The following is a 27,809-nucleotide window of genomic DNA, read 5'->3' on the forward strand; positions in this document are numbered from 1 at the left end:
AACAAGAGTATCGATAACAGAATCTGAGAATCCTCGCTTCGATAAAATCAAGCGTTCAATCTCCAAGCAGTCAGCTGGAGTGAAACCAGATTCGGATGTTCGAACGGACCCTGAACAAGAAGGTCTCGTCTCAAAGGTAGCTTCCAAGGTGGAGCCGATGACATATTCACCAGATCTGCATACCAAGTCCTGCGTGGCCACGCAGGAGCTATCAAGATCACCGACGCCCTCTCCTGCTTGATCCTGGCTATCAGCCTGGGGATGAGAGGAAATGGCGGGAACACATAAGCTAGTTTGAAGGTCCAAGGTGCTACTAGTGCATCCACTAGAACCGCCTTGGGATCCCTGGATCTGGCCCCGTAGCAAGGAACTTTGAAGTTCTGACGAGAGGCCATCAGATCCATGTCTGGAATGCCCCACAGGTGAGTGACTTGGGCAAAGATTTCCGGATGGAGTTCCCACTCCCCCGGATGCAATGTCTGCCGACTCAGAAAATCCGCTTCCCAATTTTCCACTCCTGGGATGTGGATAGCAGACAGGTGGCAGGAGTGAGACTCCGCCCAAAGAATAATTTTGGTTACTTCTTCCATCGCTAGGGAACTCCTTGTTCCCCCCTGATGGTTGATGTACGCAACAGTCGTCATGTTGTCTGATTGAAACCGTATGAACCTGGTCCTCGCAAGCTGGGGCCAGGCCTGGAGAGCATTGAATATCGCTCTCAGTTCCAGAATATTTATCGGTAGAAGAGATTCTTCCCGAGACCAAAGACCCTGAGCTTTCAGGGATCCCCAGACCGCGCCCCAGCCTATCAGACTGGCGTCGGTCGTGACAATGACCCACTCTGGTCTGTGGAACATCATCCCTTGAGACAGATTGTCCAGGGACAGCCACCAACGGAGTGAGTCTCTGGTTCTCTGATTTACTTGTATCTTCGGAGACAAGTCTGTATAGTCCCCATTCCACTGACTGAGCATGCACAGTTGTAATGGTCTTAGATGAATGCGCGCAAAAGGAACTATGTCCATCGCCGCCACCATCAACCCGATCACTTCCATGCACTGAGCTATGGAAGGAAGAGGAACGGAATGAAGTATCCGACAAGAGTCCAGAAGCTTTGTTTTTCTGGCCTCTGTTAGAAAGATCCTCATTTCTAAGGAGTCTATAATTGTTCCCAAGAAGGGAACCCTTGTTGACGGGGATAGAGAACTCTTTTCCACGTTCACTTTCCAGCCGTGAGATCTGAGAAAGGCCAGGACAATGTCCGTGTGAGCCTTTGCTTGAGGAAGGGACGACGCTTGAATCAGAATGTCGTCCAGGTAAGGTACTACTGCAATGCCCCTTGGTCTTAGCACCGCTAGAAGGGACCCTAGTACCTTTGTGAAAATCCTTGGAGCAGTGGCTAATCCGAAAGGAAGCGCCACGAACTGGTAATGTTTGTCCAGGAATGCAAACCTTAGGAACCGATGATGTTCCTTGTGGATAGGAATATGTAGATACGCATCCTTTAAATCCACCGTGGTCATGAATTGACCTTCCTGGATGGAAGGAAGGATAGTTCGAATGGTTTCCATCTTGAACGATGGGACCTTGAGAAATTTGTTTAAGATCTTGAGATCTAGGATTGGTCTGAACGTTCCCTCTTTTTTGGGAACTATGAACAGATTGGAGTAGAACCCCATCCCTTGTTCTCTTAATGGAACAGGATGAATCACTCCCATTTTTAACAGGTCTTCTACACAATGTAAGAACGCCTGTCTTTTTATGTGGTCTGAAGACAACTGCGACCTGTGGAACCTCCCCCTTGGGGGAAGTCCCTTGAATTCCAGAAGATAACCCTGGGAGACTATTTCTAGCGCCCAAGGATCCAGAACATCTCTTGCCCAAGCCTGAGCGAAGAGAGAGAGTCTGCCCCCCACCAGATCCGGTCCCGGATCGGGGGCCAATATTTCATGCTGTCTTGGTAGCAGTGGCAGGTTTCTTGGCCTGCTTTCCCTTGTTCCAGCCTTGCATTGGTCTCCAAGCTGGCTTGGCCTGAGAAGTATTACCCTCTTGCTTAGAGGACGTAGCACCTTGGGCTGGTCCGTTTTTGCGAAAGGGACGAAAATTAGGTCTATTTTTTGCCTTGAAGGGCCGATCCTGAGGAAGGGCGTGGCCCTTACCCCCAGTGATATCAGAGATAATCTCTTTCAAGTCAGGACCAAACAGCGTTTTCCCCTTGAAAGGAATGTTTAGTAGCTTGTTCTTGGAAGACGCATCAGCCGACCAAGATTTCAACCAAAGCGATCTGCGCGCCACAATAGCAAACCCAGAGTTCTTAGCCGCTAACTTAGCCAATTGCAAAGAGGCGTCTAGAGTGAAAGAATTAGCCAATTTGAGAGCATTGATTCTGTCCATAATCTCCTCATAAGGAGGAGAGTCACTATCGAGCACCTTAAGCAGTTCATCAAACCAGAAATATGCGGCAGTAGTGACAGGGACAATGCATGAAATGGGTTGTAGAAGGTAACCCTGCTGAACAAACATCTTTTTAAGCAAACCTTCTAATTTTTTATCCATAGGATCTTTGAAAGCACAACTATCCTCTATGGGAATAGTGGTGCGTTTGTTTAAAGTAGAAACCGCTCCCTCGACCTTGGGGACTGACTGCCATAAGTCCTTTCTGGGGTCGACCATAGGAAACAATTTTTTAAATATGGGGGGAGGGACGAAAGGAATACCGGGCCTTTCCCATTCTTTATTAACAATGTCCGCCACCCGCTTGGGTATAGGAAAAGCTTCTGGGAGCCCCGGCACCTCTAGGAACTTGTCCATTTTACATAGTTTCTCTGGGATGACTAAATTTTCACAATCATCCAGAGTGGATAATACCTCCTTAAGCAAAATGCGGAGATGTTCCAATTTAAATTTAAATGTAATCACATCAGATTCAGCCTGCTGAGAAATGTTCCCTAAATCAGTAATTTCTCCCTCAGACAAAACCTCCCTGGCCCCCTCAGATTGGGTTAGGGGCCCTTCAGAGATATTAATATCAGCGTCGTCATGCTCTTCAGTAACTAAAACAGAGCAGCCACGCTTACGCTGACAAGGGTTAATTTTGGCTAAAATGTTTTTGACAGAATTATCCATTACAGCCGTTAATTGTTGCATAGTAAGGAGTATTGGCGCGCTAGATGTACTAGGGGCCTCCTGAGTGGGCAAGACTCGTGTAGACGAAGGAGGGAATGATGCAGTACCATGCTTACTCCCCTCACTTGAGGAATCATCTTGGGCATCATTGTCATTATCACATAAATCACATTTATTTAAATGAATAGGAATTCTGGCTTCCCCACATTCAGAACACAGTCTATCTGGTAGTTCAGACATGTTAAACATTATTCAATCAACATTATTCAATCAAGAGTTTGTTATTTTCAAATAGTGCTGGTACGTACTATTTACTCAGAAACAGAAAAGAGATGAAGAATTCTGTTTGTATGAGGAAAATGATTTTAGCAACCGTAACTAAAATCCATGGCTGTTCCACACAGGACTGTTGAGAGCAATTAACTTCAGTTGGGGGAACAGTTTGCAGTCCCTTGCTGCTTGAGGTATGACACATTCTAACAAGACGATGTAATGCTGGAAGCTGTCATTTTCCCTATGGAATCCAACTGAGAACCAAATAATTTATTACCTTGGAAAGAAAGAGAAAGCAAAGTCGACTTAGAAGACATATCTGCATTCCAAGTTTTAAGCCATAAAGCTCGTCTAGCTAAAATAGCTAAAGACATATACCTGACATTAACTCTAATGATATCAAAGATGGCATCACAAATAAAGCTTTTAGCATGTTGAAGAAGTTTAACAATGCTATGAGTATTATGGTCTGACACTTGTTGCGCTAAAGCCTCCAACCAAAAAGTGGAAGCGGCAGCAACATCAGCCAAAGAAATAGCAGGCCTAAGAAGATTACCTGAACATAAATAAGCTTTCCTTAGAAAGGATTCAATCTTCCTATCTAAAGGATCCTTAAAGGAAGTACTATCCGCCGTAGGAATAGTAGTACATTTAGCAAGAGTAGAGATAGCCCCATCAACTTTAGGGTTTGAATGTTCAAGCCTCCTCGCGCCATTTCTGAGTGGAGAACCTCAGAAGGCATATTATGATTTGGAGCCTGAGCAGGCCAGTAACTACAAAAAGCTAGAAGCAGAAATCTTGGCCCGCCTGGGAGAACGACAGCAGTGAGGGCCCAATGATTTCACTGCTGGACTTATAATCAAGACAAAGCCGTGAGGTCACAGATGTTTGACTTGATACATCTTGCCAGGAAATGGCTACAGCCAGAGATCAACTCAGCAAGTCATATTGTGCAACAACTCGTGATGGACCGGTTCCTGCGAGGTTGCCTGTTTCCCTATGGCGGTGGGTCAGCCAGAGTGAACCTAAAACTGCTGATGGTCTAGTTGCCCTGGTGGAACGCTATTTGGCTGCACAAGAGTTTCTACAAATCCCCAACCAAGAAAGACCTAGAACCCGGAAGATCCATAGTCCCAGTAAATTGTGTAAGACTGTTCTGGGGAAAAAGGGGTCTCGGGGAGAGCAGATGGGTTTCTACAACCCTAGGGACATTACAGCAAGGGGCAAGAGTTTTGTGTGGAAGGAAGAGTCCACAATAGCTTCAAAAGATGTTGTCTAATGCTAATATTAAATGTTTTCTATTTAAAGAGTATGGACATTTTGCAAAGGACTGCCCTGAGAATGATGTTGCTATGGAATGTAATGTTGGCAATATGAGGGACAATTATTAATTGTACTCTTGTTTAATATATGCAGTTACCAAAAATTATTGCCTAAATGGCCACCCTTGGTGCACTGTAAGGGTGGAAGGGAAGGAAATTAAAGGGACAGTCAACACCAGAATTTTTGTTGTTTTAAAAGATAGATAATCCCTTAATTACCAATTCCCCAGTTTTGCATAAGCAACACAGTTATAATTATACACGTTTTACCTCTGTAATTACCTTGTATCTAAGCCTCACCAGACTGCCCCCTTATTTCAGTTCTTTTGACAGACTTGCATTTTAGCCAATCAGAGCTGTCTCCATGGTAAATTCACGTGCATGAGCTCAATGTTATCTATATGAAACATGTGAAAAACTATCAAAATGCATTTAGATTAGAGGCGGCCTTCAAGGTCTAAGAAATTAGCATATGAACCTCCTCGGTTTAGCTTTCAACTAAGAATACCAAGAGAACAAAGTAAAATTGGTGATAAAAGTAAATCGGAAAGTTTTTTAAAATTAAATGCCCTATTTGAAACATAAGTTTTTTTTGGACTTGACTGTCCCTTTAAAGTTTTGCTGGACTCTGGTAGCATGGTTATGCTCATAGACAAGGTTCTGTTGAGAAATACTCCTATTGATAATTACCAGAACCTAGATATTGCCTGTGTCCATGGGGACATACACAAGTATCCAACTGCTGAAGTACTTAGAGACACAAAATGGCCCTATAAATCAGAGTTGGTTTAGTAGATAAATTAGTCCATAAAATGATAATAGGCAGAGATTTTCCACATTTTTTAATCTATGGGATGCTGCTGAAAAAGGTTCACCAAATTCAGTAGAGGGCGCTGTTTGTGGTTTTCCCTTTTCTGATTTATTGGGGGGATGACTTAGACAAAATAACTGCTGCTAGAGGGAAAAGGTCAACCCCTATGGAAACCCTAGTTGGAGGTAACACTGAACAGGATAATACAGGTCAATCTAAAATATCTGAACCTGATGTAGAAATAACTGACCTAGAGGAAAGCCCAAGTAACTTTAGGGCTGCACAATGGGAGGATCCAACTTTAGCTGTGGCTAGAACCCATATCTCCATAAGAAAAGGTACCCTGTTAATCCTGATACAGTCCTCACCTATCCATACTTTGAAGTGGAAAATTATTTATTGTATAGAGTTGGAGAAAAAAAAAAGGAGTCTGTCAAACAGCTATTAGAACCCCAGACATATCAACACACTGTATTAAACCTGGCACATAACCACATACTTGGGGGATTGAAAAAACAAGAGAGAATTCTTAGGAGGTTTTATTGGCCAGGTGTAATGGCATCTATCACAAATTATTGTTCTTCTTGTCCTGAATGCCAATTAACTGCCCTTCTTACAGCATACCATAGCCCCTTGGTGCCCTTACCTATCCCATTTGAACGCATTGGTATGGATTTTGTGGGTCCTTTTGTAAAGTCTGCAAGGGGACACCAGTACATATTGGTAGTAGTAGATTATTACCCTGAGGCAATACCCATGTGTACTACTTCAGCAAAAGCAATTGCTAAGGAGTTAATGTTCAGCCGGGTTGGGATTCCCAAATAAATATTAATAGACCAAGGCACTCCATTTATGTTGAGAATTACAAAGGAGTTGTGTAATCTCCTTTATATAAAGCATCAGTATATCACCCACAAACTGATGGTTTGGTAGAACGTTTCAATAAAACACTAAAGGGTATGCTCAAAAAAGTAATTGATAAAGATGGGAAAAACTGTGACTTTCTTTTGCCTTATTGAATATTTTCTATCAGAGAGGTCCCTCAAGCTTCTACTGGGTTTTTGCCCTTTGAACTCTTATATGGAAGGCACCCCAGAGAGTTGCTAGCCATAACTAAGGAAACATGGGAACAGGAGTCAACCCCTCACAGCAGTGTGATAGAACATATAACTCAGATGCAGGAACGAATGACAGCCATTATGCCCATAGTTAGAGAACACATGGAAAATGCCCAACAGAACCAGCAGAACAGCTATAACAGAAATGCCAGGGTTCATGTGTTTAACTCAGGAGATAGAGTGCTAGTCCTGGTGCTCACAGTAGAGAACAAATTTTTGGAAACATGGCATGGACCATATGAAGTCATTGACAGAGTGAGGGAAGTAAATTACTAAGTAAGACAGCCTGGGAGGTGAAAGGAGGTACAGATTTACCATGTGAATTTACTTAAGCTGTGGAAAGAAAGAGAAAAACTTGTGGCTGTAAAAACAGCAGACCTCCCTACAATGGAGAAGAATGAACCCGTAGTCAATATCTCAGAAACCCTAACTATTCACCAGAAGAGGGAGATAAAAGACTTCATCAGATTAAATAAATATGTTTTCTCTGCAGTTCCAGGGAGAACTGCGATAACAAATCATGACATTGTCACTGAACCGGGAAAAAGGAGAAATCTAAAGCCATATATATATATACCTGAAGCCCGGAGGGAAGCAATCAAATCAGAAGTAAAGAAAATGATGGACCTTGGGGTAATAGAAGAATCCCAAAGTGACTGGAGTAGCTCAATCATGCTTTTACCAAAGCCTGATGGCACAATCAGGTTTTGCAACAATTACCGGAAGCTGAATGCAATATCCAAGTTTGATACATACCCCATGCCAAGGGTTGATGAACTCAAGGAGAGACTCGGGAGAGCCAGGTACCTTACCACATTGGATTTGACCAAGGGTTATTGGCAAGTGCCGCTTACAGGACGGGCAAAGGAAAAGACTGCCTTCTCTACTCTAGATGGGCTCTTCCAATACAAGGTATTAACTTTTGGCCTACATGGTGCTCCAGCAACATTTCAAAGAATGATGGACCGAATCTTAAGGCCACATGCTCATTATGCCTCAGCTTACATAGATGACGTGGTCATACATAGCGAAGATTGGAAGTCTCACTTGCCAAAAGTGCAAGCTGTCCTTAATTCCATAAGAAGGGCCGGTCTGACAGCAAACCCTAGTAAATGTATCATTGGCTTGGAGGAGGCCAAGTATCTTGGCTATTCCATTAGAAGAGGAATAGTGAAGCCACAACATGCTAAAGTTGAAGCCATAAGGAATTGGCCCAGACCTAAGATGAAGAAACAGCTCAGAACATTTCATGGGCTTGTTGGCTACTACAGAAGGTTTATCTCCAACTTTGATACTATAGCAGGTCCTTTAACTGACCTCACTAAAGCAAAAGCTCCAGTAATAGTAAAATGGTCTTCTGAAGCTGAACAAGCATTTCAAAATCTCAAGGAAGCCATCTGTAGACAGTCGGTGTTAGTCACCCTTGATTTTTCAAAGGAGTTTGTTTTACAGACGGATGCCTCTGATGTAGGGCTTGGAGCAGTGCTTTCCCAGGAAAGTCTAAGTAAAGAGCACCCAATACCTCAGTAGGAAACTTCAACCTAGAGAAAAGAACTATTCTATTGTTTAAAAGGAGTGTCTAGCAATTAAATGGCTGTTGAAACTCTCAAATATTATTTGTTGGGCAGAAAATCTAGGCTAGTTACTGATCATGCACCTCTCAAATGGATGAGTCAAAATAAGAATAATAATAGTAGAGTTACACGCTGGTTCCTTTGTTTGCAGCCCTATCACTTCTCAGTAGAAAACAGGGCAGATTGTAAACAGGGAAATGCTGATGGTTTTTTACGTATGCATACGCTTTTGGCCATGGTCGCTCACCCCACTAGGTCTGAGCTGGGGGGGGGGGGATGTGTGACAGAACCCAAGGCATAGTATTGGAAGGTGTCTATATTCCCCCAAAAGTGCTGCAGTGCAGGGTATGGTCTGACAACCCCAGGGAGAATAGTTGTGTTTGTTTAACACATAAAGAAAATATGCAATTTATTTTTGGGCCCCTTGGGTGGAGCATTTGGAGAGTATGACGGGCCAGTGCTCCACCCTGCAGTTTGCAGGCAGCACATCATCTGAGAAAGTCCAATCCAGGAATTCCGTCTCACCCAGCTAGCTACTCACCTGCATGTTGTAATTGACATCAGGTGCTTATAAAAATCCCCAGTCAGGGATTCAGTCAGAATGCCAGCAGTAAGGGAAACTGCAACTGAGGTCAGTTGTACTTGTTAGTAAGTGCTCAGTGGAGCAAGCCTCTTTTGTTTATGTTTATTTTGCCTGTTTTTGCCAGACCTGTTAATAAACTGACTATATTTTTATAAAGCTACAACCTTGTGTGATGTTTCCAGCTTTGAAGACTGTGATTGCAAGATCCCAGGTCACAATATATACTAATATATATACACACACATATATATATATATATATATATATATATATATATATATACACACACACACATACATTCACGCATACATACACGCCTGTTTCATCAGGCATATCAGGTACGCCTGATGAAACAGCGTTTGAAGCGCTGAGAAACGCGTAGCATTTTTTAGGGGGGTCTGTCACTATACCCCACCTAGCTTTGGTTCCTGTTTTTAAATAGCTTTTATGGTTTTATAATAAATTGGTTGTTGAACCTTTTTAACTGGAACCTGCCTCGCCTATCCTTTACCAATCACTTCCACTGGAAGTAATAAGCTGCTGGAAACCCGGCAGCTGTGTGCTCCTGTGATTCCTGAATTGAGCTCCTGCTATCCTGCTTTCCTGGGCATTCACATTTGGGAGTGTTTGCACTTGACAGAACAATAAGCTGGGGTGCTGTAAAAATATCCAGCCTGCATCTAATAGCACTGTCTGAGTGCTCCTGGGAAATGTGAGTACCCTGACACAGGGGTTTATCTGCAATTATCCCACACCATTTACTACTGATACACACATGCGCCTCTCTATGTTTTTGTATTTCTACATACATACATACACACACATATACACACATACTTCTGTGTACATATGTATTTATGTTTTTTTAATATGTATTTACAGACATACATACACATATAAACACAAATACATATCTCTCTCTCTATATATATATATATATATATATACACACATACATATAGAGCTTGTATATCTATCTATATTTTTAATGCAGATAAATTGAAATATGAATTATGAATAAATAGAACATATTCTGCTATGTGAAGAACATAGGAATGTGATATGTTCATATTTTCATGTTGGTTTAGCGCATTTGAAAATATGTGATCAAGTTTACGCGCGAGTAGGTCCCCCCCACACTTTTTGCTCCATTGACTTCTATGGGGGAATAGGTGACTGCAAAAGCTATATTCTAACATAGGCTTTTTTCACGCATGGGGTTAGGGCTCGTGCAAAAAACTGTTTACTTTTTAATATGAGCGCTAACCGACATGCACAAGAAGCTTACTTCGAGCAGAGTTAGCGCGTTAGGCATTAAATAAGGCTTTACTTGTAATCTGGCCCTTAGTCGGTCTGGGAATGGTTAACATATTGTCTGGTTTTATATCTATTGTATGTTACTTTAAAGACAAATATAAAATGCTAAAAAAGGAAGATTTTACAGCACAATATCCAGTTAAGAGGTTAGTGAACTGTAAGGGTATCACAATTTGTACTAAAATCTTAGTGACCAGTAAAGATGTCCTACCTTGTGCTTTATAAGTGTGCTGAAATGATTGTTCCTAAAGAAGACACTTAATTCATCCTCCTTTACAGCAGTCATTAGCTCACATAAACCATGGTAGGTCAGCTGGGCAGCTGAAGACTCCAGAAACTGCTCTGCAATGAGACCTGTAAAAAGGAAATAAAGATGTAGTGTTTGTGGCAATGTAACATTTACGTATCATGTCCCTTTAGACATAGTAATGTTAAAGGACTTGAAAATTACGCAGCATGGCTGTAAGAAGCTGAAAATATTACCTTAACATCTTTATGTAAAAAATGAAGATATTTTACATTCAAATTTCCTCAGTAGCCACATACCATTATAAAAAGGACTTTAAACAGCCAATCAGGATACTAGTCCTAGGATTTGCAAGGGAACATGCATCTGGCATGTACAGGCACGATTTGTTATTTCCCTCCTCAGTTTAAGGAAGTTAACTTGTGAAATCTCATGAGATCACAGAAAAGCAAAACTGTGACATCAGCACTGATTAAAGGGATAGTAAAGTCAGATTCAGATAGGACATGTAATTTTAAACAACTTTCTAATTTACTTTTATCATCAAATTTGCTTTGTTCTCTCGTTAGTCTTAGTTGAAAGCTAAACCTAGGTAGGCTCATATGCTAATTTCTAAGCCCTTGAAGGCTATCTCTTATCTGAATGCATTTGACAGTTTTTCACTGTGCTCGTGAAGTTATTTAAGAGTAAGCACTAATTGCCTGAAATGCAAGTCTATCAAAAGATCTGAGATAAGGAGGCAGTCAGCAGAAGCTTAGGATACAAGGTAATTACAGAGGTAAAAAACAAAAATGTATGCTTACCTGATAAATTCTTTTCTTTCCTGACATGGAGAGTCTACGAATCCATTCAAATACTAGTGGGAATTCAACTCCTGGTCACCAGGTGGAGACAAAGAACAAATGGGAAAAAAAAAGGGAGTTCAAGGAGCACCGTGATAGGAGTAAAAAGTGAAACTTTATTTATTTGTGCCAAAATTCTAAACATGGGGTATCCAAGACCCCGGGGGTAAAATACAGAGTATTAAAAGGGTAGACCAAGAACACCCAAGCAAAGCTTTAAGTATCCTCCCACTTCCCATTATCCCCAGTCATTCAGTCAAGGAAATATGGAAAGAGGAGAGGACCCAAAGGGTATAGGGGGGCCTGAAGTTTAGAAAATGAGAAAAGCTGTTGTAAAAATTAAGGGCAGGTCGTGGACTCTCTATGCCAGGAAATAATTTTTTTTATCAGGTAAGCATAAATTTTGTTTTCTTTCCAATGGTATGGAGAGTCCACAAATCCATTCAATTACTAGTGGGAACCAATACCCAAACTAGAGGACACAGAATGGAAGGGAGGGAGAACAACACAGGTGGATCTAAATGGAAGGCGCCACAGCTTGAAGAACTTTTCCTCCCAAAGGAAGCCTCAGCTGTGGCAAAAAAAAAGAAAAAAACCCATTAAAGGCCAAAAGGCCACCCTGCATATCTGTTCCACCAAAGTCTCATTTATAAAGGCCCAAGAAAAAGAGAGTGTCCTGGAGGGATGAGCCGTAATTCTCTCAGGAAGCCGATGACAAGCCAACCGAATAACACTTCTTCAGCCATAAGGAAAGAGTATAGGAAGTGGCTATCTGGCTTCTGATTACAGGAGAGAACAATAAAAAGGCAGAAGATTGACAAAAATCCCTAGCTGCCTGCAGATAGAACATCAGAGCACGCACAACATCCATTTTGTGCAACAACCTCCCTTCAGAGAAGAAGGATTTGGACAGAACTATCTAATAAAAATAAGACAGGAATAAAAAAAAAATAATGTACACACACACACGTTCGAGAGACAACTAGCTGGAGCAGATTCATACTGCTGCTTTCTTACTAGGCAGCTGGACTAACCGTCCGACTAATACTGTCCAAAAAGATTCCTTAAGATACTATGGAAAACATATGACCTAGGACCATAAGATGTCATGGGTACAAGAAAAAAAATCTCCTCATGGAGAGAAAAAGAAAATAATCCTCTTAGAGTCCCAAAAATTAGTAGATATCGATAATGGCGATACCAATATGAGTCCTATTGGACAATGATTGTCATAGACCTCAGGTAAAAATCATCTCAAATAAGAGAGATAATATACGGTCCCTGTAAAAAATAAAAAAAAAATAAAAAATAGAACATTATCTTGTACTCTATACATGATATAGAATAAAACTTGTATTGAGCCCATATATAGGTGAAATATGGCAGCGTCTTAAGTCACTTAGGAAACTAAGTATGTTGCATGCATATTACATAATATCTATTATGAGATAGCAAAGGAATTGTACACTTATACATGAAACACAAACTTGAACAAGATTACATTTAACTACCACCAAATGGTGGTAAATACCAGGGAAAGGGCGTAATTTGATACCATCCCCAGGAATAACCTCTAAACCAGAGGGATGTATCCTATCTGCGGAGTAGAAAAAGGATAATAAGATAACATTCTTTCCTGTAAAGAAGAATATCTGCAGAAGCCAAACTACCATAAACTACCACAAGATGGCAGCAAAGGCTAAGATATCCCAGCTAGTTTCTGTAAGCACAGAAAAATAACCAGTACATATAAGCTAAAAAATACCTAAAAGTCCAACAACAAATATTGGAATGCCTATTAGGTTACCATAAACAAATCAAAATGAAATCCTCAGGCCCTTACCCAATAAATTATAAATTGAGTATAAACAAACAGTACTTGGAAGGAAAACCAGAGTACAAATGTTCAAAGACCAGAGCCTTAGCCTACTGAGCTATATAATATGGTGCATTTACACTGAACTCAAACCCAGAGTGCATATGTTCATGCCACCACATTGGCAAAAGAAACAGATCACTGCACTAAAAAGGGGGCTAACAGCAAAAAAGTATAGCATTGAGGAAAATTTAAAATCACCTCAGTCGCCACTAGATGGCGGCAAACACCACGGTATCCTCATAATGTACGGCAGAGCTAAAATGGAAAAAACAAAACACATTATGTACTGAGCCGAAAGACATGTTTACCGGTCTGCAGAGACAGACCCCATGAGGTATTAAAAACTGAAAAAGTGGACCATAAAGTACACTCACAAAGCACATTGTAACATGACCCCAAATACTTAATAAATGCAGTCTATCAGAAGTATTAAACAAAACACTCCAAGCTCTCTCCAGAATAACCCTGACACCACAGGGTTAAAATAAAACAGCCCCTTTAAACAAAACGCCATAAGGCAGGTGCGGGAGAGCAGAGCTAGAAAAGCTTAAGGGCACAAATGCGTTCGCCTGTTGCTAACCAGACAACACTACAGGAGAGAAAAGCCGCTGAATAGGAGGTCCTGTGAAACGATCCTCCGCTCTATAATGCTCTCTTCGTAATGAATTTATACAGCCATACCATTGTTAGACTCCGCTCTTCTATCCCTACTAGAATGCATGAATCTCTAGAAATTGCGTAGTACTCACAGAGCGAGTGTAATCGCGCCAAAACTACACAGTAGAGATCCATATACACCGAGTACCTGATCATTATACTCATAATAAAGGAAAAGTAGGGCTATAACGGTACCGCTTATTCCTAAATATGGCTGGAACCTTCACCTTCAGACCAAACCGTTAATCAGTCATAGGGGTAAACGCAGAATAAAAGTCCCTGAATACCAAGGAAACTAACTGCTATTGTATGTTAAAAACCCTTAGCCTTAACAAGGGTAGTATATTCACGGTCGCCTATAACCCTTACCTTCCCATAATACCAGCAGTGTCTCCTCTGTATTTTATTAGAGAGACAGCCGCTGAGGGATATTCAAGCCCATGTTATGGCCCCTCAGTGCCCACCCACACAGGGGATTGATGATATAAGAAAAAAAAGAATTTATGTTTACCTGATAAATTTCTTTCTCCTACGGTGTGTCCGGTCCACGGCTTCATCCTTACCTGTGGGATATTCTCTTCCCCTACAGGAAATGGCAAAGAGAGCACACAGCAAAGCTGTCCATATAGCCCCCCCTCCCAGTCATTCGACCGATGGTTAGGAGAAAAAGGAGAAACTATAGGGTGCCGTGGTGACTGTAGAGTACAGAAATAATTTTTTTTAAATCTGACTAAAAAGCCAGGGCGGGCCGTGGACCGGACACACCGTAGGAGAAAGAAATTTATCAGGTAAACATAAATTCTGTTTTCTCCTACATTGGTGTGTCCGGTCCACGGCTTCATCCTTACTTGTGGGATACCAATACCAAAGCTTTAGGACACGGATGAAGGGAGGGAACAAGTCAGGTAACCTAAACGGAAGGCACCACAGCTTGCAAAATCTTTCTCCCAAAAACAGCCTCCGAAGAAGCATAAGTATCGAATTTGTAAAATTTGGCAAAAGTATGCAGAGAAGACCAAGTCGCTGCCTTACAGATCTGTTCAACAGAAGCCTCATTCTTGAAAGCCCATGTGGAAGCCACAGCTCTAGTAGAGTGAGCTGTAATTCGTTCAGGAGGCTGCCTTCCGGCAGTCTCATAAGCCAATCGGATGATGCTTTTCAGCCAAAAAGAAAGAGAGGTAGCAGTAGCTTTCTGCCCTCTCCTCTTACCAGAATAGACGACAAACAAGGATGATGTCGGTCTGAAATCCTTTGTTGCTTCTAAATAGAATTTTAAAGCACGGACCACATCTAAGTTGTGTAACAAACGTTCCTTCTTCGAAACTGGATTCGGACACAGAAAAGGAACAAAGATTTCCTGGTTAATATTCCTGTTGGAAACCACTTTAGGAAGAAAACCAGGCTTGGTACGCAAAACTACCTTATCTGTATGGAATACCAGATAGGGAGAAGTACACTGCAAAGCAGACAATTCATAAACTCTTCTAGCAGAAGAAATAGCAACCAAAAACAGAACTTTCCAAGATAGTAACTTAATATTTATGGAATGTAAGGGTTCAAACTGAACCCCTTGAAGAACTGAAAGAACTAAATTTAGACTCCATGGAGGAGTTATAGGTCTGTAGACAGGCTTGATTCTGACTAACGCCTGTACAAACGCCTGTACATCTGGCACGGCTGCCAGACGTTTGTGCAACAAAACAGACAGAGCAGATATCTGTCCTTTTAGAGAACTAGCTGACAAACCTTTATCCAAACCTTCTTGGAGAAAGGAAAGTATGCTAGGAATTTTAATTTTACTCCAAGAGTATCCCTTGGATTCGCACCAACAGATATATTTTTGCCATATCTTATGGTAAATTTTCCTAGTCACAGGTTTTCTGGCCTGAACCAGAGTATCTATAACCGAATCTGAAAACCCACGCTTAGATAGAATCAAGCGTTCAATTTCCAAGCAGTCAGTTGCAGAGAGACTAGATTTGGATGTTCGAATGGACCTTGTACTAGAAGATCCTGCCTCAAAAGGTAGCTTCCATGGTGGAGCCGATGACATATTCACCAGGTCTGCATACCAAGTCTTGCGTGGCCACGCAGGAGCTATTAGAATCACCGAGGCCTTCTCCTGTTTGATCCTGGCTACAAGCCTGGGAAGGAGAGGGAACGGTGGAAACACATAAGCTAGATTGAACGACCAAGGCGCCACCAATGCATCCACTAGTGTCGCCTTGGGATCCCTGGATCTGGACCCGTAGCGAGGAACCTTGGAGTTCTGACGAGACGCCATCAGATCCATATCTGGAATGCCCCATAGTTGAGTTAACTGGGCAAAGACCTCCGGGTGAAGTTCCCACTCCCCCGGATGGAAAGTCTGACGACTCAAATAATCCACCTCCCAGTTGTCTACTCCTGGGATGTGAATAGCAGATAGATGGCAGGAGTGATCCTCCGCCCATTTGATGATCTTGGATACCTCTCTCATCGCCAAGGAACTCTTTGTTCCCCCCTGATGATTGATGTACGCTACAGTCGTCATGTTGTCCGACTGAAATCTTATGAATCTGGCCTTCGCTAGTTGAGGCCAAGCCAGGAGCGCATTGAATATCGCTCTTAGTTCCAAAATGTTTATCGGGAGAAGAGACTCTTCCCGAGACCATAGACCCTGAGCTTTCAGGGAGTCCCAGACCGCGCCCCAGCCTAAGAGACTGGCGGCGGTCTTGACAATGACCCACTCTGGTCTGCGGAAACTCATTCCCTGAGACAGGTGATCCTGAGTCAACCACCAAAGGAGTGAGTCTCTGGTTACCTGGTCTACTTGAATCTGGGGAGACAAGTCTGCATAATCCCCATTCCAATGTTTGAGCATGCACAGTTGCAATGGTCTTAAATGAATTTGAGCAAAAGGAACCACGTCCATTGCTGCAACCATTAATCCTATTACCTCCGTGCACTGAGCTATGGAAGGCTGAGGAATAGATTGAAGAACTTGACAAGCGTTTAGAAGCTTTAACTTTCTGACCTCTGTCAGAAAAAACATAATTTATGTAAGAACTTACCTGATAAATTCATTTCTTTCATATTAGCAAGAGTCCATGAGCTAGTGACGTATGGGATATACATTCCTACCAGGAGGGGCAAAGTTTCCCAAACCTTAAAATGCCTATAAATACACCCCTCACCACACCCACAATTCAGTTTAACGAATAGCCAAGAAGTGGGGTGATAAGAAAAAAGTGCGAAAGCATATAAAATAAGGAATTGGAATAATTGTGCTTTATACAAAAAAATCATAACCACCACAAAAAAGGGCGGGCCTCATGGACTCTTGCTAATATGAAAGAAATGAATTTATCAGGTAAGTTCTTACATAAATTATGTTTTCTTTCATGTAATTAGCAAGAGTCCATGAGCTAGTGACGTATGGGATAATGACTACCCAAGATGTGGATCTTTCCACGCAAGAGTCACTAGAGAGGGAGGGATAAAATAAAGACAGCCAATTCCTGCTGAAAATAATCCACACCCAAAATAAAGTTTAATGAAAAACAAACAGAAGATTCAAACTGAAACCGCTGCCTGAAGTACTTTTCTACCAAAAACTGCTTCAGAAGAAGATAATACATCAAAATGGTAGAATTTAGTAAAAGTATGCAAAGAGGACCAAGTTGCTGCTTTGCAAATCTGATCAACCGAAGCTTCATTCCTAAACGCCCAGGAAGTAGAAACTGACCTAGTAGAATGAGCTGTAATCCTTTGAGGCGGAGTTTTACCCGACTCGACATAGGCATGATGAATTAAAGATTTCAACCAAGATGCCAAAGAAATGGCAGAAGCTTTCTGGCCTTTTCTAGAACCGGAAAAGATAACAAATAGACTAGAAGTCTTTCGGAAAGACTTAGTAGCTTCAACATAATATTTCAAAGCTCTAACAACATCCAAAGAATGCAACGATTTCTCCTTAGAATTCTTAGGATTAGGACATAATGAAGGAACCACAATTTCTCTACTAATGTTGTTGGAATTCACAACCTTAGGTAAAAATTCAAAAGAAGTTCGCAACACCGCCTTATCCTGATGAAAAATCAGAAAAGGAGACTCACAAGAAAGAGCAGATAATTCAGAGACTCTTCTGGCAGAAGAGATCGCCAAAAGGAACAAAACTTTCCAAGAAAGTAATTTAATGTCCAATGAATGCATAGGTTCAAACGGAGGAGCTTGAAGAGCCCCCAGAACCAAATTCAAACTCCAAGGAGGAGAAATTGACTTAATGACAGGTTTTATACGAACCAAAGCTTGTACAAAACAATGAATATCAGGAAGATTAGCAATCTTTCTGTGAAAAAGAACAGAAAGAGCAGAGATTTGTCCTTTCAAAGAACTTGCAGAAAAACCTTTATCTAAACCATCCTGAAGAAACTGTAAAATTCTCGGAATTCTAAAAGAATGCCAAGAAAAATGATGAGAAAGACACCAAGAAATATAAGTCTTCCAGACTCTATAATATATCTCTCTGGATACAGATTTACGAGCCTGTAACATAGTATTAATCACAGAGTCAGAGACACCTCTTTGACCAAGAATCAAGCGTTCAATCTCCATACCTTTAAATTTAAGGATTTGAGATCCTGATGGAAAAAAGGACCTTGCGACAGAAGGTCTGGTCTTAGCGGAAGAGTCCACGGATGGCAAGAGGCCATCCGGACAAGATCCGCATACCAAAACCTGTGAGGCCATGCTGGAGCTACCAGCAGAACAAACGAGCATTCCTTCAGAATCTTGGAGATTACTCTTGGAAGAAGAACTAGAGGCGGAAAGATATAGGCAGGATGATACTTCCAAGGAAGTGATAATGCATCCACTGCTTCCACCTGAGGATCCCGGGATCTGGACAGATACCTGGGAAGTTTCTTGTATAGATGAGACGCCATCAGATCTATTTCTGGAAGCTCCCAAATTTGAACAATCTGAAGAAATACCTCTGGGTGAAGAGACCATTCGCCCGGATGCAACGTTTGGCGACTGAGATAATCCGCTTCCCAATTGTCTATACCTGGGATATGAACCGCAGAGATTAGACAGGAGCTGGATTCCGCCCAAACCAGAATTCGAGATACTTCTTTCATAGCCAGAGGACTGTGAGTCCCTCCTTGATGATTGATGTATGCCACAGTTGTGACATTGTCTGTCTGAAAACAAATGAACGATTCTCTCTTCAGAAGAGGCCAAGACTGAAGAGCTCTGAAAATTGCACGGAGTTCCAAAATATTGATCGGTAATCTCACCTCCTGAGATTCCCAAACTCCTTGTGCCGTCAGAGATCCCCACACAGCTCCCCAACCTGTGAGACTTGCATCTGTTGAAATTACAGTCCAGGTCGGAAGAACAAAAGAAGCCCCCTGAATTAAACGATGGTGATCTGTCCACCACGTTAGAGAGTGTCGTACAATCGGTTTTAAAGATATTAATTGAGATATCTTTGTGTAATCCCTGCACCATTGATTCAGCATACAGAGCTGAAGAGGTCGCATGTGAAAACGAGCAAAGGGGATCGCGTCCGATGCAGCAGTCATAAGACTTAGAATTTCCATGCATAAGGCTACCGAAGGGAATGATTGTGACTGAAGGTTTCGACAAGCTGAAATCAATTTTAGACGTCTCGTCTGTCAAAGACAGAGTCATGGACACTGAATCTATCTGGAAACCCAGAAAGGTTACCCTTGTCTGAGGAATCAATGAACTTTTTAGTGAATTGATCCTCCAACCATGATCTTGAAGAAACAACACGTCGATTCGTATGAGATTCTGCTAAATGTAAAGACTGAGCAAGTACCAAGATATCGTCCAAATAAGGAAATACCACAATACCCTGTTCTCTGATTACAGACAGAAGGGCACCGAGAACCTTTGTAAAAATTCTTGGAGCTGTAGCTAGGCCAAACGGCAGAGCCACAAACTGGTAATGCTTGTCCAGAAAAGAGAATCTCAGGAACTGATAATGATCTGGATGAATCGGAATATGCAGATATGCATCCTGTAAATCTATTGTGGACATATAATGCCCTTGCTGAACAAAAGGCAAGATAGTCCTTACAATTACCATTTTGAACGTTGGTATCCTTACATAACGATTCAATATTTTTAGATCCAGAACTGGTCTGAAGGAATTCTCCTTCTTTGGTACAATGAAGAGATTTGAATAAAACCCCATCCCCTGTTCCAGAACTGGAACTGGCATAATTACTCCAGCCAACTCTAGATCTGAAACACATTTCAGAAATGCTTGAGCTTTCACTGGATTGACTGGGACACGGGAAAGAAAAAATCTCTTTGCAGGAGGTCTTATCTTGAAACCAATTCTGTACCCTTCTGAAACAATGTTCTGAATCCAAAGATTGTGAACAGAATTGATCCAAATTTCTTTGAAAAAACGTAACCTGCCCCCTACCAGCTGAGCTGGAATGAGGGCCGCACCTTCATGTGGACTTAGAAGCTGGCTTTGCTTTTCTAGAAGGCTTGGATTTATTCCAGACTGGAGATGGTTTCCAAACTGAAACTGCTCCTGAGGATGAAGGATCAGGCTTTTGTTCTTTGTTGAAACGAAAGGAACGAAAACGATTATTAGCCCTGTTTTTACCCTTAGATTTTTTATCCTGTGGTAAAAAAGTTCCTTTCCCACCAGTAACAGTTGAGATAATAGAATCCAACTGAGAAGCAAATAATTTGTTACCCTGGAAAGAAATGGAAAGTAGAGTTGATTTAGAAGACATATCAGCATTCCAAGTTTTAAGCCATAAAGCTCTTCTAGCTAAAATAGCTAGAGACATAAACCTGACATCAACTCTGATAATATCAAAAATGGCATCACAGATAAAATTATTAGCATGTTGAAGAAGAATAATAATATTATGAGAATCATGATCTGTTACTTGTTGCGCTAAAGTTTCCAACCAAAAAGTTGAAGCTGCAGCAACATCAGCCAATGATATAGCAGGTCTAAGAAGATTACCTGAACACAGATAAGCTTTTCTTAGAAAGGATTCAATTTTCCTATCTAAAGGATCCTTAAACGAAGTACCATCTGACGTAGGAATAGTAGTACGTTTAGCAAGGGTAGAAATAGCCCCATCAACTTTAGGGATTTTGTCCCAAAATTCTAATCTGTCAGACGGCACAGGATATAATTGCTAAAAACGTTTAGAAAGGAGTAAATGAATTACCCAAATTATTCCATTCTCTGGAAATTACTTCAGAAATAGCACCAAGAACAGGAAAAACTTCTGGAATAACCACAGGAGATTTAAAGACCTTATCTAAACGTAGACCAGAATCCTCAATTTCTAAAGCAATTAGTACTTCTTTAAGTAAAGAACGAATAAATTCCATTTTAAATAAATATGAAGATTTATCAGCATCAATCTCTGAGACAGAATCCTCTGAACCAGAAGAGTCATTAGAATCAGAATGATGATGTTCATTTAAAAATTCATCTGTATAAAGAGAAGTTTTAAAAGATTTTTTATGTTTACTAGAAGGAGGAATAACAGACATAGCCTTCTTGATGGATTCAGAAACAAAATCTCTTATGTTATCAGGAACATTCTGAACATTAGATGTTGATGGAACTGCAACAGGTAATGGTACATTACTAAAGGAAATATTATCTGCATTAACAAGTTTGTCATGACAATTAATACAAACAACAGCTGGAGGAATAGCTACCAAAAGTTTACAGCAGATAGATACACTTAGCTTTGGTAGTTCCAGACAGCGATTTTCCTGAAGTATCTTCTGACTCAGATGCAACGTGAGACATCTTGCAATATGTAAGAGAAAAAACAACATATAAAGCAAAATTGATCAAATTCCTTAAATGACAGTTTCAGGAATGGGAAAAAATGCCAGTGAACAAGCTTCTAGCAACCAGAAGCAATAAATAATGAGACTTAAATAATGTGGAGACAAAAGCGACGCCCATATTTTTTTAGCGCCAAAAAAAGACGCCCACATTATTTGGCGCCTAAATGCTTTTGGCGCCAAAAATGACGCCACGTCCGGAACGCCGACATTTTTTGGCGCAAAAGAACGTCAAAAAATGACGCAACTTCCGGCGACACGTATGACGCCGGAAACAGAAAAGATTTTTTGCGCCAAAAAAGTCTGCGCAAAAAATGACGCAATAAAATGAAGCATTTTCAGCCCCCGCGAGCCTAACAGCCCACAGGGAAAAAAGTCAAATCTTTAAGGTAAGAAAAATATTTGATTCAAATGCATTATCCCAAATATGAAACTGACTGTCTGAAAATAAGGAATGTTGAACATCCTGAGTCAAGGCAAATAAATGTTTGAATACATATATTTAGAACTTTATTAAAAAAAGTGCCCAACCATAGCTTAGAGTGTCACAGAAAATAAGACTTACCCCAGGACACTCATCTACATGTTTGTAGAAAGCCAAACCAGTACTGAAACGAAAATCAGCAGAGGTAATGGTATATTTATAAGAGTATATCGTCGATCTGAAAAGGGAGGTAAGAGATGAATCTCTACGACCGATAACAGAGAACCTATGAAATAGACCCCGTAGAAGGAGATCATTGAATTCAAACAGGCAATACTCTCCTCACATCCCTCTGACATTCACTGCACGCTGAGAGGAAAACCGGGCTCCAACCTGCTGCGGAGCGCATATCAACGTAGAATCTAGCACAAACTTACTTCACTACCTCCATAGGAGGCAGAGTTTGTAAAACTGAATTGTGGGTGTGGTGAGGGGTGTATTTATAGGCATTTTAAGGTTTGGGAAACTGTGCCCCTCCTGGTAGGAATGTATATCCCATACGTCACTAGCTCATGGACTCTTGCTAATTACATGAAAGAAATCTTAATTTCTACAGAATCTATTATTGTTCCCAGAAAAGGAACCCTTGTGGATGGGGACAGGGAACTCTTTTTGTATGTTCACCTTCCACCCGTGAGACCTGAGAAAGGCTAAAACAATGTCTGTATGAGCCCTTGCTTTGGAAAGGGACGACGCTTGGATTAGAATGTCGTCTAGGTAAGGTGCTACAGCAATGCCCCTCGGCCTTAGAACCGTTAGAAGGGACCCTAGCACCTTTGTGAAAATTCAGGGAGCAGTGGCTAAACCGAATGGAAGGGCCACGAACTGGTAATGTTTGTCCAGAAAGGCGAACCTCAGGAACTGATGATGATCTTTGTGGAAAGGAATATGCAGGTACGCATCCTTTAAGTCCACGGTAGTCATATATTGACTCTCCTGGATTGTTGGTAAAATCGTCCGAATGGTTTCCATTTTGAATGATGGAACTCTGAGGAATTTGTTTAGAATTTTTAAATCCAGAATTGGCCTGAAAGTTTCCTCTTTTTTGGGAACTACAAACAGGTTTGAGTAAAAACCCAGACCTTGTTCCGCTGTTGGAACTGGGTGTATCACTCCCATCTTTAATAGGTCTCCTACGCAATGTAAGAATGCCTGTCTCTTTATCTGGTCTGAAGATAAGCGAGACATGTGGAACATTCCCCTTGGAGAAAGTTCCTTGAACTCTAGAAGATACCCCTGAGAGACTATTTCTAGTGCCCAGGGATCCGGAACATCTCTTGCCCAAGCCTGAGCAAAGAGAGAAAGTCTGCCCCCTACTAGATCCGGTCCCGGATCGGGGGCTACCCCTTCATGCTGTCTTGGTAGCAGCAGCAGGCTTCTTGGCCTGTTTACCCTTGTTCCAGCCTTGCAATGGTTTCCATGCTGGTTTAGGCTGGAAAGCGTTACCCTCTTGTCTAGAGGCTGCAGAGTTAGGAGCCGGTCCGTTCCTGAAATTGCGAAAGGAACGAAAATTAGATTTGTTCTTAGCCTTGAAAGGCCTATCCTGTGGGAGGGCATGGCCCTTTCCCCCAGTGATGTCTGAAATAATCTGCTTCAATTCTGACCCGAAAAGGGTCTTACCTTTGAAATGAATATTAAGCAATTTTTTTTTGGACGACACATCCGCCGACCAAGATTTTAGCCAAAGCGCCCTGCGCGCCACTATTGCAAAACCTGAATTTTTCGCCGCTAATTTTGCCAATTGAAAAGCGGCATTCAAAATAAAGGAATTAGCCAACTTTAGTGAGGGTAAAACAGATAAATTATCGTCAGCGCCAACTTGCTCATCCTCTGTATTTAAAACTGAGCAATCACGCTTTCTGGGAAATGCTGGCAGTTTGGATAATAGATTTGCTATAGAATTATCCATTACTGCTGTTAATTGCTGCATAGTAACAAGCATTGGCGTGCTAGATGTACTAGGTATCGCCTGCGCGGGCAAAACTGGTGTTGACACAGAAGGAGAGGATGATGAGCTATCCCCACTACCTTCATATGAAGAATCATCTTGGGCAACCTTATTAAATGTGACAGTACTGTCCTTACTTTGTTTGGACGCCATGGCACAATTTGCACATACATTTAAAGGGGGAACCACCTTGGCTTCCATACACACAGAACATATGCTATCTGAAGGTACAGACATGTTAGACAGATTTAGGCAGGCTATTAATGCAATAAAAACTATTTTAAACAAAACCGTTACTGTCTCTTTAAATAATAAAAAGAGCACACTTTATTTCTGAATGTTCGAAAAACTATCAAGGAAATATCCGATCTTTATGAAATTTAGACCCCAGTGTCTTAATGCTTTTAAAGTATTGCACACCAAATTTCCAGTCTCTAAACCCTTAAATGAGCAAACCGGAGCTAATAGTTCAATTTACCGGTTTAAACACACTACAGTCCCTGCCACAGACTTTGCTGCAGCTTTTACCTTCCTTAGGGGTTATTCACCACAGAAATAAGCCTTCCTGAGTCCGATTCTCAGCCACAGGACCCTCTCACATGAAGCTGCATGCACTGCCTATAGAAGTAACTGCGCAACTGAGGCGCGAAAATGAGGCCTCCTCCCTCTGCATACCAGAGTGAAGGGGACAACTGACAGGCGCAATTTAACGTTCCCAAAAGTGTTTCAAAGTTCACAAAACACTCCAAATGTCATATAAATATGATAAAAACAAATCTATTTAGCCCACAATAGTGTCAACCAGCATAGAGCCCAATTTATAAGCCTTAATTCTGTTACTGAGTCTAAGAAAATGGCTTACCGATCCCATAAGGGAAAACTGACAGTCTTCTAGCATTACTAGGTCTTGTTAGAAAAGAGACTGGTCATAGCTGGAGCAGATAAGTCTGCAAACTGTTCCCCCCCAACTGAAGTTCTCTGGTTTCAACAGTCCTGCGTGGGAACAGCAATGTATTTTAGTTACTGGTGCTAAAATCATACTCCTCTTTTAACAGAAATCTTAATCACTTTCTGTTGTAGAGTAAATAGTACAAACCGGCACTATTTTAAAATAACAAACTCTTGATAGAAGAAATAAAACTACAACTAACACCACATACTCTTTACCATCCCCGTGGAGATGCTACTTGTTCAGAGCGGCAAAGAGAATGACTGGGGGGCGGAGCCAGAGGGGGGGCTATATGGACAGCTTTGCTGTGTGCTCTCTTTGCCATTTCCTGTAGGGGAAGAGAATATCCCACAAGTAAGGATGAAGCCGTGGACCGGACACACCAATGTAGGAGAAAGTCCCTTCACCCCCAATATGCCACTATTAGGCCACAAGCCATGAGTGCAGGGATACAGGACTCACTATTAGAAGTCTTCTTTCTTCTCAGCTGTGGGGAAAACATCAAATCCTAGGCTTGACAGATTCAGACAACCTCTGAGAGAGACCTAGAGAAGAGGAAAAAACAGAGAAATCAACCCTGGTTTTCCTTATAGGGGTTCACATAAATAGTTGTAGGGAAATCAAGGACTACCTCGCCGACCTACAACAGCTAAAAGCCACCATAACTCTTACTAAAGAGATTGACATGGACACAGCAGCCCCCAATCCTTGCTTGCAGGGAAACTACTCATTTAAGGATTAAATATCTTAAGACACCATCTTCGCACATCCACCTGATGTACACAGACAAAGAATGACTGGGGATTGTAGGAAGTGGGAGGATACTTAAAGCTTTGCTGGGGTGTTCTTTGTTTCCACCTGGTGGCCAGGAGTTGAATTCCCACTAGAAATTGAATGGATTTGTGGACTCTCCATGCCATTGGAAAGAAAGTATATTTCTATAACAGTGTTGGTTATGGAAAACTGGGGACTGGTAAATAAACAAAATTTATGCTTACCTGATGAATTTATTTCCGGATATGGTGATTCCACGGCTTGAGTAATTACTGTTGGGAATATCTCTCCTGGCCAACAGGAGGAGGCAAAGAGCACCACAGTTAAACTGCTAAGTATCACTCCCTTACTCACAACCTCCAGTCATTCGACCGAAGAGAAATGGAGAAAAAGGAGTAACACAAGGTGTAGAGGTGCCTGAGGTTATAGTCAAAAGAACAACTGTCTTAAAATAAAGGGTGGGACTGTGGACTCACCATATCCGGAAATAAATAAATTTATCAGGTAAGCATAAATTTTGTTTTTCTTTCCTAAAATATGGTGAGTCAATGGCTTGAGTAATTATTGTTGGGAACCAATACCCAAACTAGAGTATACGGATAAATAGGGAGGGACTAGACAGGCAGTCCTAAACAGAAAGCACCACCACTTGAATAACCTTTCTCCCAAAAGAAGCCTCAGCAAAAGTATCAAATTTGGAAAAGGTATGTAGAGAAGACCAAATTGCAGCCTTGCAAATTTGTTCCACAGAAGCTTCAAGAAGAGGAAACAGCTCTTGTGGAATGAGCCGTAATTCTCTCAGGAGGCTGCTGTCCAGCAGTTTTATAATCCAAACGAATTATTCTTTGTAACCAGAAAGAAAGAGTAATAGAAGTAGCTTTCTGACCTTTACGTTTCCCAGAGAAACAGACAAAGAGGGCAGAGGACTGGCAAAAATTCTTAGTCGTCTGTTGGTAGAATTTAAGAGCACGTACAACATCCAAATTGTGTAACAAACTTTCTTTGGAAGGAGGAGGATTAGGACACAGAGAGGGAACAACAATTTCCTGATTGATATTTCTATTAAAAATAACCTTAGGAAGGAAACCTAACTTAGTACGAAGAACCGCCTTATTGGCATGAAAAATAAGATAAGGGGAATCACACTGCAGAGCTGAGAGTTCTGAGACTCTTCGAGCAGAAGAGATGGCAACAAGAAACAAAACCTTCCAAGATAACTTAATGTCTATGGAATCCAACCGTTTAAACAGAGCCAGCTGTAAAACTTTAAGAACAAGGTTAAGGTTCCAAGGAGGAGCAACAGACTTAAAGACAGGCCTGATTTTAAACAAGGCTTGACAAAAAGATTGCACATCTGCCAAACGTTTATGTAGTTAAACAGATAAATCAGAAATCTGACCCTTCAGGGTACTGACTGACAATCCCTTCTCCCAGCCTTCCTGAAGAAAAGATAACATTCTAGGAATTCTAATTCTACTCCAAGAGTAGCCCTTGGATTCACACCAATAAAGATATTTACGCCATATCTTATGCTAACTCTTTCTAGTAACAGGCTAGTAAACTGGGCTGAGGACAAAGGAGGCCAAACCAATAGAGTATTGTAAATAGCCCTCAACTCCAAGATGTTGATGGGAAGAGCAGACTCCTCCCGAGTCCAAAGGCCCCAAGCTTTTAACGTGTTCTAGACTGCTTCCCAGCCCAGCAGGCTGGCGTCCGTGGTCACGAATACCCAGGAAGGTCTCCGAAATCATGTGCCCTGAGACAGACGTTCCTTAGAAATCCACCACGGGAGAGGGTCCCTTGACGACTGATCTAACTGCATTCTCTGAGATAGATCTGCATGGTCGCCATTCCATTGTCAGAGCATGCACAACTGGAGAGCTCTCAAATGGAATCGAGCAAAAGGAATGAAGTCCATGGAAGCCACCATCAGACCGATTACCTCCATACATTGAGCCACTTAAGGATGAGCAGTAGCCGGAAGAGAGAGAGGCAAGAGGAAATTATTTTGTTTTTCCTGACCTCTGTCAGAAAAATCTTCATCAATAGAAAAT

At 41.5% G+C, this 27,809-nt stretch overlaps 1 protein-coding gene across 1 annotated transcript in view; it reads right to left on the minus strand.

Moving 5' to 3' along the window:
• The window catches only part of MINDY1 (MINDY lysine 48 deubiquitinase 1), a 271,933-nt gene that overhangs the window by 95,088 nt on the left and 149,036 nt on the right, over window positions 1-27,809 (minus strand). Inside the window, exon 7 of the mRNA XM_053704855.1 lies at window positions 10,336-10,478. Coding sequence (XP_053560830.1) covers window positions 10,336-10,478 — 143 coding nt within the window. The remainder of the gene's footprint in view (window positions 1-10,335; window positions 10,479-27,809) is intronic.

The sequence above is a fragment of the Bombina bombina genome, chromosome 1 (assembly GCF_027579735.1).
Source record: "Bombina bombina isolate aBomBom1 chromosome 1, aBomBom1.pri, whole genome shotgun sequence".
NCBI lineage: Eukaryota > Metazoa > Chordata > Amphibia > Anura > Bombinatoridae > Bombina > Bombina bombina.